Below are 21,288 nucleotides of genomic sequence, written 5' to 3' on the forward strand. Positions count from 1 at the left end.
TGCTGCAAGGGTACATGAATTTCCTGCGGGCAAAATTCCTCACGAAAAGAAAGGCCTGCAGGGCCAGGTAAGTGATGAAAACAGGTAAAACCGGCCAAGTACAAGAAAAAAGGCAGCAGTGATGGTCAAGTGGGAAGCATGTGCCCTGATAATGGAAGCAGCCACTTTATTAGTTAGAATACCTTCTGTTTCAAGTAAAAACAAACAAAAAACCCTAATTCAAAATGGCTTAAACAATAAGAAAAATTTATTGATCATATTACAAGAAGTCCCAGATGTGGGGAGACTCTAGGAGTTATTAATCTACCAGTTCAATTATCTCATTAAAAGGCCAGGTTGCATGCTCTTCATCTTTCTGCCCTATCTTATGCAGTATGTCATCCTGGCCTTTATAATCACAGAATAACCACACCAGTGCTACACGGGATATCAAGATGTCAACATACAGGGATGAGGACATACTTCCCTTTATTTCCCAACATACCTTCTCTTTCATCTCACTGGGAAAAAACAGGGATTATACACTTGCCTCCAAATCAACCACTGGCAAGAAGAATGAGATGATTATGATTGACTTAGAGTAACAGGGATTTATTTATGAGATGGAGTTAGGATCGTCTTTCCTAAAAAATAAATAACTGAACAAAACTGGAGTCTGATAGCAAGGAAAAAGGGAGATATTTTGTAGTCAACCAACACTATTTGCTTCACTGCCAAACAATTAAGCTGATGGTTGTTATGAGCAATGTGATTCCAGTGTTGACAAACTATCTGATTACTTTTAAAAAGCCGGGGATCTGGGTGTTTATGCAAGGTTTCCCAACTTTTAAATATTGGCAATAAATTCAAAACATTTATAAATACTATGTGGCCAACATCATTCAGGCCGAATAAAATATATCTGCAGTCCAAACATGGCCCGCAGGTCACCAGTTTGCAATCTCTTGTTTATGCTATTTATTTATTTAACTAAAACTTTCCTTATTTAGAAAGTGAAGGGCCGAGCCCATGGCGCACTCGGGAGAGTGTGGCTCTGGTAGCGCGGTACGCTCCCGCCGCGGGTTCGGATCCTATATGGGAATGGCCGGTGCACTCACTGGCTGAGTGCTGGTCACGAAAAAGACCAAAAAAAAAAAAAAAAAAAAAGAAAGTGAAGTTCAGGTTAACCATATCAGTAACTGAATCATACAAACATCTATGATAATACTTTTTAAAATTAATAAGGTTTTACTCAATTATAGAAAATCTCAAATGACACAGCTAATAAGGATTTCAGAAAATAATGTAGAAAAGAGATATAGTACATAAAATAGAGAATGTTTATACAATTTTCATCTTAACTGAGGGTCCTAATTCAACAAATTAAGAGTTAAAACAATCAAGATGCTCCTACTCATTTAATAATGAATGTACAATTTTTTCCCACTCCTTTCAGTTTCTGTGGTTTTTTTGTAATTTTTTTCTCTAGGGGTGAATTAATTCCTATCAAATGAGCAAATCCAGGTGTCCAAAATATTTGAAGAAATATTAGTCAACATCATAGTAAAAAAAGAAAAAGAGGACAGTGGCTAGGAAAATCACCCAATTAGAGATTCAAGCTTCATAAATATTTCTTCATAGTCATCATCCTTCCCATGAGTATGGAGAATAGAAATTTTAAACTCATACAAAGATTCTCAGGAATGTGCACCTCTTGAAAAATTTGGTTTAATTTCTTCAAAGTATAACATGAATCAGGAAATGTTAACCTCTTTCAGTGTCAAAAGCAAATAGCTAGTGATAAAGTAGGTATATTTCTCTTCCATCCAGACTGTCCAGCCTTCCACGTTGGTCATTTACCCACCAATTCTTACTTAGCCGTTGCCTCAGACTTTTGGATTTAAGCCCTAAAAAAGACAAGAATCTTAAAAGATCAATTTTTCCTAAACATGTAGATATTATATAACTTCAAAATATTAAGAAATTAAAATAAATTCTCTATAGTGACACTTCTTGTTTCATAGTTCGTTTGATTCATCAACAGTGGAGATGAGATTACACAGTAGGGTATGGACAGGACTTAAGAAAAATACCACACTGGGATCCAAATGTCCATCTGGGTAATTAGCATATTACAGAGAGAGTAGGGGACCAGAGTTATGGGATACTGGGTGACTATTCCATAGGACAGTTCCCCCATTCCCACCATCCTTAGAGAATATTTCTGAGAAAATGAAGAACATTGGGGTCATCACAGATTTCTAGCTGAGACACTTCCATCTCCATCTTCTTGGTTAACAGCCAAACTCAGAAGCAAGATACTCATGTTATCACCCTCCCTCAATCACACCTATACTATTCTTAATGAACTTCTTGTAAGAAGACATGGTTGGAACTTCTCTCCTTAATACTAGGAGATTATTTTAAAAATTACATAAAATTATAAAAATGTATAATTATAAATTATAAAAATTATAATAATTTGGCTATGTGTCTCTTACCTTAGGTGTAGACATTGGCTTATCTTTGAAAACAACAGAAGGAAGTGATTTTGTGTCTTTATGCTGCATTAGACACAGAAATGATGTAGGTCATTAAAATTTGTTATGCTTTTCCCATCTTAGCTATACTTACTTCCTTAATGAAATTATTCCTTACCTCCTTTTACACATTTAAATTCTCCCCAACTTTCAGTTTCCAGTTCAAATTCCAGCTACCCAGCCAATAAATTTCCTCCCACTTTAATCACTTTGAACCCGTTCATTTTCTCCTCTCCATATTTTTCCTGTATCATTCACTTTGGCATAAACAATATTTGAGGAATTAAGTGCTCCAAATATATATGACTTGTTTTCCCACTAACAATGTGAAATTTCTTAAAAACTAAACATTAATTTTAGTTTTTTCTCATTTACCCACAACAGAGTACCAAGCATGCAAAAACATGCTCAGAAACTAATGGATGAGTGAATGAATTCTTTTTACTTCCAAAGCACCTGACTTTTATTCTAGGTTTCCCTATACGTGGTCTATTTTTCATACTCTACCTTTTACAGAAAACTGTGGCTAATAATAGGCCTTATTCTAGCTATAATAAATAAGAAAGTAAAGTGTCACTGGTAATAATCTTATGTCCTCTAAAATAAGTATCTAGAAATGACCCTTTGAAGGATACATTTACTTCATACAGCATTTATCACTTCTCAACAATTATATAATAGTAGAACTATTTTTAATAATAAAAAAGCAATACCCATACTAATTTATAGATAGTAAGTAAGCCTTGCTTTTTCAGATATCTTTAGGACAAATATGTTATATATTAGGTTAGCCACAGGAGCACATGTTCTGATAAAGAACTCATGAATTTAGAGACAATATTCTCATTGGGCACAAAAGACATTCAAAAAATCACCAGCAACCATCTGATACTTACAAGGAAAGAGGAAGATGATACAAATGTAGGAATTGGTGGTGGAGGGAAATCTGGCTTTGTAATTAGCTAGTAAGAAAATAAAAAATTTTAATTAAAAGATGGGGCCCTGAAAACAGACATACTTCATGAAAAGGCTTAAATCATTTTCTGAAATGAAAAAGTTATGGCCCTACCCATGAGAATTTTCTAAACCTGGGAGTTTGCTTTCATTTAGGAGCACACATACGATTCAGACAGAAGTCTACTGTCAATAGATATGTGATAGAGATGATTACTATGGACTGAATGTGTCATCCAATGAATTCATATATTGAAGCCCTAATCCCCAACATGATGGTTCTTGGAGACAGGGCCTTTTTGAGGTAATTAGATCGTGAAGAGTAGTGCTCTAATGATAGGATTAATGTCCTTATAAGAAGAGATTCAATAGAGAAGATCTCTCTCCCTCTGCCATGTGAGAATAGAGCAAAAAGGCAGCTGTTTAGAAGGCAAGAAGCAGGCTCTCAACAGACACCAGATCTGGCAGCACCTTGACTTCCTAGCCTCCGGAATGGTGAGAAATAAATATTTGTTGTTTAAGCCACCTGATCTATGCTATTTTGGTTACAGCAGCCTCAACTAACTAAGACAATGGTACTCTATGAAGCATAGTGGTACTCTTCTTGTAATGAGTTATCAGCTTCCCAGCCCTGGAGCTCAGGATTAGGGACTGAATTTAGGAATATAATGGGAGGGGTGGGGAGGGATGTACATTCTCACATTTTATATTTACAAAAAGTGTTGCAGAAAATTTATATTTTATATTAATATTCACACAGATTTTGACATTCTTCTAAATAAATAATTGGGCATTGTTGGGTATGTTTTTCACTAGCATTTCCTTGAGGTTGGATGCGGGTGATACTTTAAGAGAAATTGCTAACTCACAAAAGAAGCTGGAGGCTCAGTGCCTTCTACTGGCAGATCAGACACATGGAGATTTATCTGACTCATCTAAAAAGAAAAAAATAATATTTTAGAATGAAATCATCACTTTCCTATATACAGCTTCCAAATAAGCAGTCCTTTCAAGGCATGGGAGCTTAGAATTAAGAATGACACCAAGAGAGCAGAAAGGAAATCACAGAAGTGCAGCAGGTATATTTTATAGGAATATTTCCCCAGAGCTACAAGGGAAAGTTTCCATCAAAAACATTAGTACCAATGTTTTTTATCATTAACCAACTTTAGTTAAACTCTGTAAACTTGCAGGACATGACCAGGTCATTAAGGATTATACATGTTGCATATGTTATCATACAAATATACATATTATTGTGTCTATTGGGAAATTTGCCAAATGAAGAAAGAGTCAACATGGAGGCAGAGAAAGAAATAGAGTGAGCAAGAGAGAAACAGAGAGAGACACACATCCAGCATCCCCCTATTTGTTCTATTTATTTTCTTTGTACTTCATGAACCTCAGCAAAGTAACCTCTGTATTTTAGGGATGCTCTTTTGCATTTAACAAAAGGCAAAGGAGAACTTTCTGAATCTGTAGTTAAAGAGTCCAAGCACTTGCCTTAAACTAATCAGTGGAGTGGATTTATAAACCTGCTGGGTAGAAATAATAGATAGGTGGTTGGGATACGAGAGAAAGAATTGGAAACTGAGGCCATGGTAAACATATTCTGCTTTGGATGGAAAGTGTGAGTTATTATGAGTGTGGATTGGTGGCTTTGTAAAAGTAAAAAGAGCACAAGAGAGAGCTCTTGTCATTCTTGCCATGTGATTGCCAGTGTCATCACGGGACTCTGTACAGAGTCCCCACCAAGAAGTAGACCCTCATTAGATGCATCCATGGACCATGGACTTCCCAGCCTCTGAAACTGTAAGAAATAAATTTCATTTCTTTATAAATCACCCAGTTTCAGGTATTCTGCTTTAAGTAACAGAAAATGGACTAATACACATTGTAAACCATAGTTCACCTCTTGGGGTTGAACAGCCTTCATCATCTGGGGTCTCCTCTTCTGTTTGAGTGGCCTGGGGCCATTGGCAGGGAGTGGCCTGTAAGTGAAAATACGTCATAAAAATTGGCTTAGCAGTTCCTCCAGCAGTTCTTTCAATATAAGATGACCACCTTCCTTTGCTGATTGTGTCATCCTTGGTTATTGACTGGGTTTTTATATGCTCCTAGGACATTCTTCAGCTTTTCTTTTTGATTCTCTACAGAACCCTGATTCCTAATAATGATGGTATCGAATCCAATTTTTATCTAAATTATATAATTTTATTAATGGTTCCTTTTATTCATTCAAGATTATTAAAAACCCATTATAGGTGAATAAGTCAGTCTTAAAAAATGCTAAAAAGGTACTGTTGTGTCAAGACCGTGTTTGTAAGACAATCAGACGTAGGTGCAAATCAAGGCTCCATCACTTACTCTGTGAGACCTTAAACATGTCTGTTAAACTCTCTGATCTTGCTTCTGCCTCAGTCAAAATGTGAAGTCCCTAACCTTGCAGGACTGTTGCAAGGATTAATAGAAAACACCTTTTCATCTATGAAATGGAAATAATAGTAATTACCTCATGAAGTTCTTGTGCAGATTAAATAAGATAATGAATACACAGTGCTTTGTCATATAGATAATGATCAATAAATGCTACATATTGTATTCTTACAATAAATTCAAAAGTCTTTAATAATGAGTGTTAATGTCACTCTTATTGTTAATTATAAATAAGGTGACTAATGGAAGAAAAAGACGCGTTTCTTGCTGTGAAGAATTTCCCAGTGAAAGGGATACCCAGACTCTAATCTAAGAAGAACGTGTCTGTGTGTACTTCTCAATATGTAAAGTAAACCAAAATTAAACTGAAAAGGTTAGGTCATACCCTTGAATTTAAAGTAAAATAGGGGTCACAGAGTCCCCCAAACAACATAAAGTTTCACCTCTTAACTTTCTTCTGCTTTCCTCTGGTGCTTTGGTGTCGGATTACTATAGCAACCACCACAAATATGACTGCCACTGGGAACAGCACTCCAACCACAATGGAGAAGTCTGCAACAAGGAGAACAGAGGCCTGCTGAGGTTCTCAGAAATTCACACCTACAAATCACACTAGTCCATACTTATTTAGCACAAATTCCATCTGCCCTTTTCCTAAGGAACATGCATTCCTTGGAAAATCTCTCATTGCAGATGAACACGTATTTCAATCAGGATTATTTAGGTCCATGTTAATATTTAGGTACAGAAAACAAAGGTGAAATCGATAGGAAACATTTAATATGAGACAGGTAAAGCATCATACTACTGAGAATTCTTCAACGGGATGATGTTTGTAATAATTGGAAGATAAAGTGCTGGGAGATTAGAAGAGAATATGGAGTAGGGAGGATGGCAGAGCAGGAATGAAACATTTTTGAAATGCAGCCTTGGAATAAGACAGTGAAAAAGAAAATAAAGCCTTTAAATTATATTCCTGTCAGAAGCAAATAAAGAGCTGAGGCATGCATCAGAGTATTGAGACATTACTGAGTGTTCTGCTGATATTTGCTCTATATTGGAGTTACTATAGACAGAAAAAAATTATGTGATCCTGTGAATGGGGGATTAGTTGGAACAAATATTCCTGGGCCTATATGGCATTTTATTTTTTGCCTACTAATCTAAGTAATACATACAACTTCAATCTTTTGCTATCTCAAGTATTCATTTATATTATAATAATTTGAAACCATGAGAAACCAAGAAGTGCAAGTTTGGAGAGCAATGCAGGCAGTTACTCCTCTCTTATTACAGAGAACAGCAAACCAGTAACAAGATCCGTTTTTGTATAAATGCAAGAAACGATCACAAGTGTACGTACACACACATGCAAACAGACATAGATACATAGACAGCAGAATTTTAGGTAAGACTGACTTTAGCTCAAATATTGAATACTTGCCACTGTCCATAACAATTCCTTTTCAAAAAGTCAAAGGAAAATGAAACCCTGAGGCATTTCTATTAGATACAGTGTAGATACCCTCAGGATGAAAAAATGTCAGTGCAAAGACAATGTGTAAAGAAGATAACTCAGAGGTCACACAGTGGAGATATTTTGTATAAATAATGTACATTTCTGAAAAAGACATGAGAAAAGTGAAACAATCAATTTTAAAACTTATAATAATAGGAACATTCCTTGAACTGAAGAAATAACCAAATCCTCAACTTCAAAGTTTTCACTAGCTAGCAACATAATGGAAAGAGAACACCGCCAGGTATAGAGCGATGATTAGTTTTGATTAAATAGTAATTTTAAAAGCATTTAAGCAAAAGCCGAACTGATTATTTAAAGTCGTTGTTTAACATCAACCACAAAAATCAGTCTTGCCTCTGGTTTTTAACATTAAATATCAACATTTACTTCATTAGAGTTCAGAGAGTGAAACTGTGATTTAAAAAATATCAATCCAATCCAACCTGGTATGCACGTTTTCCATTTAGCAAAAGAAATAAATTCTCATAAATGCAACTTAGGAAGGTTAATGTGAACACATTGTTCCTGAAAAAAGAAATTACTCATGGAGGTTATTTAGCAAGTCAGTAGATGAATCAAAACAAGGTGTTCAAGAAGAGGGAAGTCATAGTTTAAAGAATTCTTAATGAGTTATGAGACCATTAAAGAGTTTTTAAATTAGTTGATTCTGTTTGTGCCTCTATCCTACCTGTCCAAATACATGACAAATCCTAAACAACATGTGTTTGTGTGTGTGTGTGTGTGCGTGCGTGTGTGTGTGTGTGTATATATATACATAATATGTATATAAAATCATAGATCAGTGATAAAAATAATAAAGAATTTTTAGAAACTCCAGAAAGATGGGGAATTTAAAAGATTTAGGTAGGCAGAGTGAATTATAGTGCAAGCATCACAAGTAAAAGCTATTCATTCTTGGAAAGCCTAACAAAGAAGCTGAATTTGGGACACACAGTTCATTCTGGTCCATCCCCATCCATATTTCCATCACCAGCCCCTGTGTATATAGAATAAGATTGGTTCACGCTCATAGGACAAAGCCCTAAAACAACGTGGGATGCAGGAGCCTGGAAAGCAGCATGGAGCGAGGCTTACTATAGATACCCAAACTAGACCAGACAGAGAGGAAAGAAGCAGATAAACCAACTCTCTCGGAGGGGAATGTGATGAAGAGCTCTTTTCAGGGTAAAGTCCTCCTCAAGATGGCAGTTGGTAGTGAGGGTTCCCCCTCTGGCTCCTTCCCACCCTAGTGACCTGTAGGGAGACCTGCCTACTAATAGAGCTCACAGCCAGATCTTCCACCAGGAGAGGTATCAGTAGGTATAACATGCACACAAAAATGCAAAGAAAACCATGGGAATCAATTCAAGTCAACCGATATACTGATTCAGCTAAGGGTCACTATCCTAAAGGAAAACAGCACAATGAAATACAAATGACATGGTGAAAGAACAGAACAATCAACCTCAAAAGAACCAGAGAAAATTCAGAGAACAGAACTGAACCTACAAAAATAATCTAAGTCATGTTCTTAGCGAGTTTTATGAGAATATTTTATCAATCCATTAAGTCAAGGCTACTATGAAAATGGAACAAACATAAAGCAAGAAAATTTGGGAAATTAAGATAACATTACAAATATAAAACTTAAGGACATCTTTTTATATGTAGAGTGAAAGCATAAGGATGTGGGAAATATGATTAAAAGGTTCTTAAAGACACTTTGGGGATTAATATTGTAGATTCAATATGTATGGAACAGGAATTCCAGGAGGAGCGAGAAGAGGCAATAAAATCTTCTATAATACAAAATAAAGGCGTGTAGGAGGAGAGCAGTTTTCCCAGAATAGATGTGTAATGTCACCTACGGAAGACTGTTGAGGAGTCATCACAGTCGGGAAGGGCCCATCCTTCTTCACACTGACACTGGAGCTCGTGGTCACACACCTGGAGGAGCAAGGATCCCATCAGTTTCCCCGCTACACCAACCAGAAACCCCAAAGCCCTTTAATGCATAAGAAAGTCCATCCTGAAACAGGAACAACCTTGATCTCCAGGGTTTCATCTATAAGGTATGAATTAATAGCAGGAATCTCAGTAACCAGTTTTCAGAAGCAATTTCTCATTGAACTATGCAACTGAGGGGTTAGACAAATTTAATAATTACAATCATTTAATGCTAAAAACGTGACTCTAGTTTCACCATAACTGACTTAAAATTATGAGTCAACAAGGTTGGCAAAACATATTTTCAAAACTTACAGCATGTCCTTTGCACTTAGATGAGCAATTGGTTGACTTGTAGGCTCTCTCAATATCCACACATTCTGCATTAATGCAAACCTGAAAGTGATGTCAAAAACATGAAATTGGCATTAATGTTCAAGAGCTTCAGCTCTGCAAGTGGTTGCTTCTTTGGAATTTAGTCTTATCTTATTAGTCACTGTTATTGTTATCAAACTCATATTTTTATTAGGGAAGTCACTGTTTTTTCGAAAAAGGAAAAAAGAATAATAATGATGTAATGAATAATGAAAATTATGTAAATAATAATGTACTAAATATTTCAAAATAATCAAAAGAGTAAATTTCAAATGTCTTGCCATAAAAAAATTATAGGTAAGCAAGGTGTTGGATATGTTAATTAGCTTGATTTAATCATGCCAGATTGTATACATATATCAAAACATCACATTATATCCCAAGAATGTACACGTCTATAATTTGTCAATTAAAAAAAAAAACAGAAATATAGGCCTTGAAATTGTGTCCTCTTTGGATGAAGATGAGAAGGCTGGTTGAGATATATGTTAAGAGGACAACAGATGCTTTTTAAAGTGGTTCTAACATGTAATTGTCACAGGAGGAGGTAAAGATGCATAATCTTCTTTATTGTGTAAACGTTTGGGCAGGTGCAGGGGAACGAAATGGAGATGGACTCTGTTGCTTATGGTATTTCCTCAGTTAAACCTACCCAAAAGAGCTGATAAAGTTTATTTAAACATTTATTATTTAAAAAATCCAAACTACACTATATCTCAGAAGCAATGAATATAGAAGAAGTTACGAGATGAGCAATGATCTGCAAAATAAAGATAAAGCTTATTCCCAGGACTACTGTGAGGATTAAATGAGAGAATTCATGTAAAGCACCTGGTACCAGGCCTAGCATTAATAGGATGATCTTATGCCAGGGGACACAGGAATACCTAAATTCTGCCTTAGTCCATGTTCCTTTTGACTTAAGGCTGAAAAGAGATATATGTCCAAACATGGCAACACTCATGCCAGTCATGTGATGATGTCTCAATGTCTTTGTAAGCTTCACCACTAGAAAACTTAAAGAAATTAGTATTTGAAACCTGGAAAATCCAGTTATGTGAAATTTCTTGTCCCTGATGCTGGCATATATTTGGGGAGATAAAAAGGGAAGAAAGAAGGTTAAATACTATGAATACCTCTTAAAGGCAAGCTCTAACATTTTAATTTCAAATCAGCAGCGTTTATAAACTTTTATAAATTTATATTTTTAGTTTCATGGGCTCAGAGGCCATGCCAATTCCATTTACTTTTTTATATTTACTTTCCAAAATTTTTTATGAGCCATACTTACACTGAACCACCAAGGTAATTTTAGACTCATCAGTGAATAAATTTGCATTTAAATAGAGCCAAAACAGGTCAGGTAAATAAGATAATATTTTCAGGATTGGCTTTACCACAGTGAAAAATCAGGGAAGCTCTTGGGTCACGTGGTTAGTACAATAAATACAGTAACTCTAATCTCCTATGAGAGATGAACCTCCTCATATCAAAGCTTATGTGTTGGCCCTGGATAATTAGTACTGCGCCTGAGATTGTGAGTTCATTACATTGTTAACGGATGTGCAAATCTGTTAACTGAAGCCCGGTATCCCACACCCTGGCACTTTCGTGGGTTCCGAGACTTAGTCTAGGAAAAGAAAACAGATGCTGCTACGTGTTATCAGCATGACGTCATACTCTTCTTGAAATCATGTCTATGAGAGTCAGTTCTTTCCGAATTTCACCATAATGTTTGAGAATATTAATGACAACGCTCCACTGTTCTCATTTTTTAAATATTTCATAGTTTTTCCCATTTAAATCCCTAGCTGTTGTATCATGGCATGATGAACCCAATAATTGGTCAACAAAGCAACTAGTGAATTTTTGAGAAGCGAATGACAAAACAGAAAACACCATTTTGAGAGAAAGTTGCAATTTCAACCTACCTTGTTCTTTCCACACTTAGTTCCATTGGCCACCATGCCTATTTCCTGAATTGTGTCTTCAGGATCAAACATTTTACATGTCAAGAAAGTTACTATACGTCCTTTCCAGGGCAAGTTATCTGACCCACCTTGACAGAACAACTTTCCGCACATGGTGTCACTGAGGAAAAAGCCAAAATTTATTGCAGGATTTACATTGAACTTTTATAAAAATGCAAATCAGCTCTATGACTATTAATATTTAATTAATGGTATTTCTCCCTATAGCAGAGATTTCTAGTTGTACCTTATCTCAATTTCCTCCTTATTCCTTAGTTAAGAAGACCTCTGAATATTAGCAAAATACATTGCTGCTCAAACAGCATTTCTTAGATTCCTGTACGGCTAATTTTTGCCAGTTGACTAAGTTCTGGGCAATGGGAAGAAAGCATAATCTTCAGCACAAATTCTAGAAGGTGACTTTAAATGAAGGAGCGTGACATATTCTTCAGCATTTTCTCCTTTCTGATGATTGGCATGTGATAGTTGGAGCTGGAGAAGCCATCACAGACCAAGAGAAACACTTGGCAATGGAGGTCATGTGTATGATGGAGTTAGAAGATATGGAGAGGATGGATTCCTAACAGCACGGAGGGCACCTAAGAAATCAGTTTCTATTTTTATTTCAGCTAAAGTTACTCCTTTGTTTATGACTTGGAGCAGAATAATTCTAACAGATAAAAGACCCAACTCTCACTATAGTTTTGTCAGTACAAAGCTGAGCCTCCCCTGCCACTCCACACTATCAAGTGGGGTCACTAACACAACTGTCTCCCTGTATCTGCAGATTAAACTACTCAACACTCAATCAAGGTGTCCATTTACCACCATGGTGACTAAAATTAAAGCCAGTACAATAGTAGTCAATCACTTTACACAGAATTCAGAAGAGAGCTGTGAAAAAGGTATTCAGAAAGTGATAAGATCAGATTTTTTTAATGACTCTGGTCACAGAAGAAAATATTACTAAGGAGTGAAGGAAGGCATGCATTCTTTCCAAATCTGAGAAAATTTTTTCTCGAATCATTTGGGTAGAGCCATATGAGGATGACCTTAGGGCGCAGGAAATTTCAGGCTGTCTCCATTACAGATAGCAACTACTAGGAAGTGACTAGGAGGGCTGTCCGTGGACAAATGAGATATTTGAGCCTCCAGTTGCTGAAATCATCCAGTGGTTGCACAAACAGTTCCATAGACAATGGTGTGCGTGCGAAGGCTGTGGAGAAAAGATGGTACCCTACTCTCTTCCCACTACCCACTTACATATTGCCCTTACCCTGCCCTGTATGTATTAAGTTTTACATAATTTTTTCCCCTTTTGAATCTACCCTGATTTCCTATTAAGGAGAGACCACAGGATATGATTGTCCTTTAGGCCAAGATTCCTCCAGGATATGACCCTATATCCAAAATATAGTTTGTTTGGTAATATCTGTCATCCATCAAAATTAATGTTTAATTGAAACACTTTGGAATATGATGATCTTGTTCTACTTCTTATTATAAATTACTTTGTATGTGTAAAATTCAGAGCAGGACAAACAGTTTACTATAATTTGAATTTTAAAAGTTATCTTAAAATGCAGAACAAAAAAAGTAGAAAAATCTCAAGTTTATCGGGTGTGATACTCTAATTTTTTTCAGGGTATCAATCTTAAAAATAAAACAAACTTTGGTGGATTGTTAGGCTTTTCTCTTACCGTGTCTTTTCTTTATGTAATTCTATGGCAAGTTTAAATGACACTGCACAAACACTGCATTGGTTATTTCTCTGGGTAGGTAAACATTTTTATTACTAGACATAATGAAACACGCTAGATTGAAAAAGTACTTAAATTATACTGGGAAATGCATGGACAAATTCCCAACCAGGCCCATTCTCTGTTGTATGTTCCATCTCAAACATTCACTCTTCTTAGCAATGACTTTACTTGGTACCATATGCAACACCAATCATGAGAGATTTGAAGAAAGAGATTTATTTTTTATTTGTCTTTTTAGAGTCAGCACCTCGCTGCAAACACGGCACATAGTAATCACTCAGTGAATGCATGTCAAATGATTGATGTTCAAATCCACTTTCTCCTTAAGTGAAATAAATCAGGATGTGTGGCTGGAAGCATGCCATCACCTGAGTGTCTGGAGCAGGAGGGCTCAAACGGCATGACACTTACTTTGCTTTGCAGGGAATGATTGTGTCATTCACTTTGTGGCAGTACCCGTACTTTGACCCAGCTTCATTCCTGTGGTAACATGACTTATCTGCAACCTTGGTTCCTGAGAGCAGGCATGGTCAGTAGGGACATATTTGAAAAGAAAAGAGATAAGAAATTCAATGCTGCAAAAAATCCAGTGTGAAAAGTACTACTTTGGCATAATTCCATTGACCATTGTCAGAAATACAGGCTGCAATAATCTGATGGCAAAGGAGCTTTCTGGAATTAAAAATAATCATTTAAGTATTCTGTTATTAGATAAAGGCTATCTAAATTTTTGGAAGCATCTGCATGATTTACTGAAGGTTAAAAATCCATCAGAATATGAAGGCTTAGCCAAGAGAGCTGCAATCTTCTTATTAATAGCCCACAGATAGATAACTGAATGTTTTCTTGTAGGTATGTGCTATTGTGACAACTTGCGGCCAGGCTTAGTCAAACTTCTCCTATGTGCCAGGCACAGGCATAGGCATCACACATTTCATTTCTCATGTTATCTTCCTCAGATCCACATCAGATGGTCAATTAAACACAGTGGTTAAGAGCTCAGGCTTTAAGCATGACTGAGCAGCTAGCTGTGTGACTCTGGGCAAGTGTCTAAGTGCCTTAACCTCTGGGGTTGTTCATCTGTAATATGAAGATTCATGTAAGAGTGCCCACCTCATATGATTGCTGTGAAAATCAAATGAATTAATATATGTGAACCACTGAGAACAGTGCCTGGTCAGTAATATGTGGCTGATAAATATTAGCCGTACTTACTGTCATTCCCATTTTATCAATAAGAAAACTGAGAATCATATTAAGTCACAGAGAGAAATAAAAAGCCAACTTTATGGCCAGAGACCTGTGTTTCATACTACACAGGTAAATTTTAAATAAATTTGTAATCCTTTATGAATTGTAAAATTTGGAATTTTATTCAGAATTTTATTCAAAATCTATTTTGATCTTTTATAATGGCTGCCTTTAAATAGATGCTTTAAAAGATCTTCCCCATTCCAATGTCAGATAAATATGTTCAATGTTAATTCAGTAGATAATTTTGAACATTTACTAAAGTCAGGTACTGTGCTAGGAGGTACTGGGAGTACAGCGGTGAACAAGGTAAGCAGTGTCCCTGTTCTAGGAAGTTTACAGATTTGTACAGGAGACAGATAGTCACACAAAAGAAGGTAACAGTTCACATTTATTTCAGTCATTTATTGCAAGATAATGAAGGAAATGCTCAGATCTCCACCTCTATGCTAAAGATTTTCTTTCTCCAGGTTTTTACCGTATAGTGAAGTTAGCCCTTAACCAGTAAAGCCAATTTTTAAACTTCAAATCATTCTGACAAATCAATTTGCATTTCAAATATTGAATATGCAGCCACGGCACAAACAGGCAATTATTATGAAGAAGAAATACAAATGTTCAATAAAAATTAAATTCATTTTTATTCACTAGCAATAAAAGAAATATGAATGAAAACAAGGTAATTTTATACATTTGCTAACTGGCAAAGTTTCGTTACAAATCTTAATGCTCCCTGTCGGTGAAGATGTGATAAAACACCTAGCTTCATACTCTGCTGGTAGAAATATGGATTAGCACAATCTTTTCAGAGAGAATTTGCAAAAATGCATATGTTTTGTATTCTAGTGATTAAACCTAGGAATATTTATTTACGAGGATTTTTCAGCCAGCATATTTTTAAATGATACTGTATAATTGGGAAACATCTCAAAATCCAGGAATAAAAATTAGTCAGATAAATTACAATGTATTAATCCAATGCCATCCTTGCAGCTATGATGTTGTAGAATATGGAATGCTTAGGAAAAGGACAAACATATGGTTAGGAAAAGTAAGTTATGAAGCTCCATGATACCAGGTAGATAAATGATTCTGCAATATTAGCAGCTATAACTCTGAAGTACGGGATGTGAAATGTGATGCTTTTCTCTGATAATTCATGCCTAATTATTCTTATTTTCTCAGTGTATATACTTTATAACAAGAAACTAATAAATGTTGTTAAGATACAAATAATCAAGGAAATATGGAAATGAAACTCATTTATCATCTTGAACATTGAAACATGAAATTTATTTAAAATGGTTTGATTTCACAAATCATTACAATAGATTTCATGATTTTTCTTGAAAAAAAAAAAAGCAGCATCTTCATAGGTTTTTGATTATTTTAATCTACTTTGTTGCTTGTCAAAGACTAGATTCAAAATTTCCCAGTATTTAAGAAAGAGTTCTTGATCTTTAAGGGGTCGAGCCAGCACAGAGAAGGAGCCCTAAAGAAAATTACTTTTCTTTTCTTTTTTTTTTTTTTTTTAACTGAAATTTTGTATCCTCCCCTCCCCTCCGCACCCCTGGTAATCACCATTCTACTCTACTTTTATGAGTTCAATTTTTTTTAGAATCCACATATAAGTGAATCCACATCTAAAATTGCCTTTCTAATCAAGTTATTTAATGCAGTTTAAATTTTGGTTTAAAATTTTTAGAGATCTTTAAATTACTCTTTTGTTTTTAAAGTATTCTTGATAGTATAATCAGAGAATATGGTCTTTAAAATTCCAATGGATGAAGTGACCATTTAAGGGTTTTCGTGAAAATGTGCTTTGTATCTCATGAATATTCAGAACCAATAAAAAGTTAAAACAAAAATGAAACATAAAAAATAAAAAAATTACATTATATATTACATTATGTGATTTTCAAATGTTAAGCCCACTTTGCAGTCCTAGGATATTTAGTTTCATCATGATAGAGTATCATTTTTACATGGAGTTTGATTTTATTAAGAACTTGTGCTTCTATGTCGCTATAGGATATTAGTATGCAGATCTCTTTTATTTTAATGTATTTGGTTTACTAGCAAGGTAATACTGGGTGCCATAAATTAAGTTGAAAAAGTGTTCTCTTTTACTATCTGAAAGAGGTTGTGTGTAAGATATTATTATTTTTTTCCTTAAATGTTTAATAGAATTTACCATTGAAACCACCAGTCAAGCTACCTGGACCTCTAAGAAAATAAGGTTATAAATTTCACTCTGAGCACTTTTTTTTAGCTCCATCACACACAGATTGTTATTTTGTTTTAATTTTCACATAATTCATTTTTAGAAATATTTCCTGTTATTTATTTTCTTTGATTTATGGGTATTTAATATGTAGGCTGTTAAATTTCAAACTATTTTAGCGTACTCAATATGTTGTTTTTTATTAACTCCAAACTTAAGTACTACGTGGTCAGAGAATGTGCTTTGTATGATCCCAATACTTTTAAATGTATTGAGACTTATTGTATGGCCCACAATGTGCTCTATCTTGGTAAATGTGTGCACAGAAAAGTAATATGTATTCTGTCTGGTGTTGAAAATTCTCTGAATATCACTTAGGTTATGATGGCTGATTGTTCTGTTAAATATACTCTCTTTTTTGGTTATTTTTATCATAAATTTTACTTTATAAATGTAAATTAAAAATTTTAAAAAAAATTTAAAGGGTTTCACTTTTCCTCCTGCTCTTCTGCATTGCCAGAGCCTTTTTATGGCCTTTTCTCCTGCCACCTCTACACACACACACACACGCACACACAAACGCGCGCGCGCGCCCATGAGTGGGTTTACTTGTCTGAGCAGGATTTTAGGACTGCCAGATAAAATACAGGACATTCAGTTATTTTGAGTTTTAGAAAATTTTTTTTTTTTAGTTTAAGTATACCTCAAACATTGCACGGGACATACTGGCACTAAAACAAAAAGTTGTTGTTTATCTGAAATCAAAATTTAACTGAGCTTATTTATATTTGCTAAATTTAACAACCCTAAAACTACTTAATTAGTCTTAAAATTCACTTATCCATGATTTTGAGTAGTGGCACAGTTTCTGAGAATGGGACAGAATGGTTTACACACTGTCACCTGGAATGATTTTTCTTTGCAGGTGCATAGAGAGCAGGGTTTGTCTTCCTACCTGGTCCCCACAGCTCGGTGCACTGCTCCTGCAGCGTAGGGCATGTTCCCATCAAGCAGTAGCCCCTCCCATTTTGGCAAGGGAAGCCATTGATGCGGAATCTATCATCAGGGCAATTGCCAGATTTACCATCACACATTTCAGGCAGGTCACACTCATCTTTTGCTGGTCTGCACACCATCCCAGCCTTTTTTAGCTGTAGGAAAACAAAAATAGAGAAAAGGTTTTTTCTACCTGCCTTACCCTAATACCTCAAATTAATGCAAATAATACTTCCTCCTTGGCCTGTTTGGGCATGGTTGTTGGAAGCATCATTTTATTCCAATTTACCTTTGCATTATGTCAGTCAAAACCATCTCCTGTTACATCACTTCTGTAGATGTTGGCCAATGGCCTAAATCTTTAAGCAATCAATATTTCTAAGTTTGTAGCACAAACACTAAAGAAACGTAAAGTAGAAAAGAACAGAAGAAAACCAAGCAACATCTTTGGAAGTTATTTCTCCCTTTACTGAATGCTTCTTTGTCAGGATTTTCAAGGAGATTTAAATCTGCAACTTCAGGTGGAAGTGAATCTTCCATGTTAAGGAAGATGTTCACAAGCACCAGATCAGCCTAGTCTGAGACTTTCCCAGGCATCAAGTTTCCTAATCCTGAATTCCTTTTATTGTATGCTCAGATATTTCTTTTCAACTTACTTCTTCCTGTGGAATAATTTATCATGAGGGAGAAATCACCAAATATTGCTTTGACATGTTAACGCCATTGTAATCTAGTACTGCCAATCTTGCTGTTTCCTCAAAGAAACCTTAGTAAGACAAATTCTCCCAATTTTGTGAATCTGAAGAAGCATGTTTTTCCCTAGCTGATGTGTTATTATTGCATCTAACAACTTTCAATATCTTTATACCAGTTACAGGATCAAATTGCAATCAGAGCAGACGAGACCCTCCAAATTCAATCCCCATTTTTCCAGCCAGACTAGTCATGTAACAGCTATCATGCAAACCTTGTTCATACCTTTTGCTAGATCATTGCTCTTTCTCTCTGTATCCTCACTTGGAAATTCCTTCTCTTTTTTTGTCTAAATCTAAATCTAAATTGATTCATTTTTTCCAGGCCAATGAAAGCCTTCTTTCCCATGAAGGCTCCTGTGACCTCTTCAAAGCAAATCGCTGTTCCTACCTTCTGCATGTGATGGCAGGGAGACCTGCATTAGTGTATGGGTTTGAATCTTGGCTCTGCTGGTGGCTGGGTGCTTAACTTTAGAAAATAAATTAAATCTCTCTGAAAATCCATCTCCTCATCTAACATCTACTCTACAAGGTCATTGTGAAAATTAGGTGAGAGTATACAAGGAAAGTATTATATATCTTTACACTAATGACATGGGCATCTAATCATACATTTTATTTTCGTCTGTTTCATGTGCGTATATCACTGCCTGAAAGAAATAAATAGTAAGTTCTTTGAGAGCAAAGTCTGATTTTTCTTAATCTCCCATAATCACTAACAAATAGTACTTAATAAATACTTGATGAATACTACTTAAGTTCTCAAATTTATTTCCTGATGGCCTTTCTTATTTCTTCCCTATCCCTTTGACATTTAAAAAAATTATACCAAACACTATGTATGGGCTGGTATCTGCATATTCATTCTGCAAACAGTTATTGAGTATTTAAAATGTATGAAATTCTGTGCTAGGTGAAGGTGAATCAGTCTCCTGCTTTTACGAGTCAATCTAAGGAGACAGACACATAAACAAATGATCACAATGTAGATATGCAAAAATAGAAAGCACAATAATAAAGTTTACCTTGAAGGAAAAGTAAAAAAAGCCTCAAGAAGAAAATAACATGTTTTTTAAGAATTTCACTTTGAAGTGGCTTCGAAGGTTGAAGATAGGAGCACCCCCACACCATTCAAAATAAAACATTTTCCACCAAGCACATCCTTAAAGGCAGGTGCAAGCAATTTTATGAGATTTGGTCCAAGAAGGCCATACGGCATCACAAGAAGTGGCAGGTAGGAGTAACTAGCACTGGCTTTGGAGCTGGTCATATTTGGGATTTGCCCACTAAATAGTGGCCTTGCAATTTATTTAAAAAAATTTTATTTGCATATATTTATGTGTAGATCATGATGTTTTGATGTACATATACACAGTGAAATGATTACTATAGTCAAGCAAATTATCATATCCATTTCCTCATGTAGTTAACGTGTGTGTGTGTGTGTGTGTGTGTGTGTGACAGCCCCTGAAATCCACTGTCTTAGCAAGTTCCCAGTGTACTATACAGATACAGTCTGGTCATTATGCTGTACTTCAGATCTCCAGCTTTATTCATTCTACGTAACTGAAACTTTGTACCTTTTGACAACATCTCTCATTTCCCCCATCTCCCTGACCCTGGCCATCACCATTCTACTCTCTATTTCTATATACTTGACCTCTTAAGATTCCACATATAAATGAGATAGATAATGCAGTATTTGTCTTTCTGTGCCTGGCTTATTTCACTTAGCATCATGTCCTCCAGGTTTATCCAAGTAGTCTTAAATCATAGCCATGTTATTTTGCACATTTTCTGCTTGGACCTTCTATTTCCTCAAAAATAAAATGAAATAATAATACCTACCTTGAAGGGTCATTGGAAGATCAAATAGGTCATGTATGTAAAGAACTCAGTGAGCACTTGATAAATGGTAAGTGGTATTATTTTATAGAAAGAAAAATATTGCCTTGCTTATATCGCTTAACATAATCACTGAGATGTTAATATAGAAAAAAATGTAATCATAATTATTAAAATATAATAAAATAATCTTACCTGGCACTTTTCACAGCATTCTCCTAATGCACATTGAAAACTTGCTTTGGTTTTACATGTTTTAGCATCACAACAGGTGTTGGTACATTCCTAAGAAATATCAGACAAGAATGCAAATGCCAATTACTTTTTGGTCCTATTTTATTACAATTCATATTAAACTTTATTCATCACACAGATGTTACTTTGGTAGAGTCTGGAAATAATTTTTAGGAAAATGAAATATGAAACAAAACTTCACAATAGAAAAACTGAGATTTTGGAGCAACTGGTGGTTTGTTGTTTTTCTGAATTCTACTTGCATCCTTTCTTTTTTTAACTTGAATATCTTTTCTAGTTCGTCCATTCTCCCACAGTAATACTAAGAAAAGATCTATTCTTTTTGGTAAAGTATGTGCAAAAACCAAGGAAAAAAGATAGTTTTTAAAATAAAATTCATCTAAATACTTACAGAATATGATTAGTGAAACCCATCAGTTATGTGCCTTATCCAGCAGTATATTCAATCTCTAAAACATGCACAAAAGCTAAAGATATCA

At 35.3% G+C, this 21,288-nt stretch overlaps 1 protein-coding gene across 1 annotated transcript in view; it reads right to left on the reverse strand.

Moving 5' to 3' along the window:
* Nucleotides 1–1,865: 1,865 nt before the first annotated feature.
* Nucleotides 1,866–21,288, reverse strand: part of ADAM28 (ADAM metallopeptidase domain 28) — a 44,947-nt gene continuing 25,524 nt past the window's right edge. Inside the window, exons 13-23 of the mRNA XM_063087710.1 lie at nt 20,750–20,839; nt 17,917–18,112; nt 13,898–14,000; nt 11,685–11,844; nt 9,694–9,774; nt 9,300–9,378; nt 6,353–6,461; nt 5,386–5,464; nt 4,343–4,408; nt 3,416–3,481; nt 1,866–1,886 (exon numbers count right to left, since the gene is read on the reverse strand). Coding sequence (XP_062943780.1) covers nt 1,866–1,886; nt 3,416–3,481; nt 4,343–4,408; nt 5,386–5,464; nt 6,353–6,461; nt 9,300–9,378; nt 9,694–9,774; nt 11,685–11,844; nt 13,898–14,000; nt 17,917–18,112; nt 20,750–20,839 — 1,050 coding nt within the window. The remainder of the gene's footprint in view (nt 1,887–3,415; nt 3,482–4,342; nt 4,409–5,385; nt 5,465–6,352; nt 6,462–9,299; nt 9,379–9,693; nt 9,775–11,684; nt 11,845–13,897; nt 14,001–17,916; nt 18,113–20,749; nt 20,840–21,288) is intronic.

The sequence above is a fragment of the Cynocephalus volans genome, chromosome 2, assembly GCF_027409185.1.
Source record: "Cynocephalus volans isolate mCynVol1 chromosome 2, mCynVol1.pri, whole genome shotgun sequence".
In the NCBI taxonomy this organism is placed as follows: domain Eukaryota; kingdom Metazoa; phylum Chordata; class Mammalia; order Dermoptera; family Cynocephalidae; genus Cynocephalus; species Cynocephalus volans.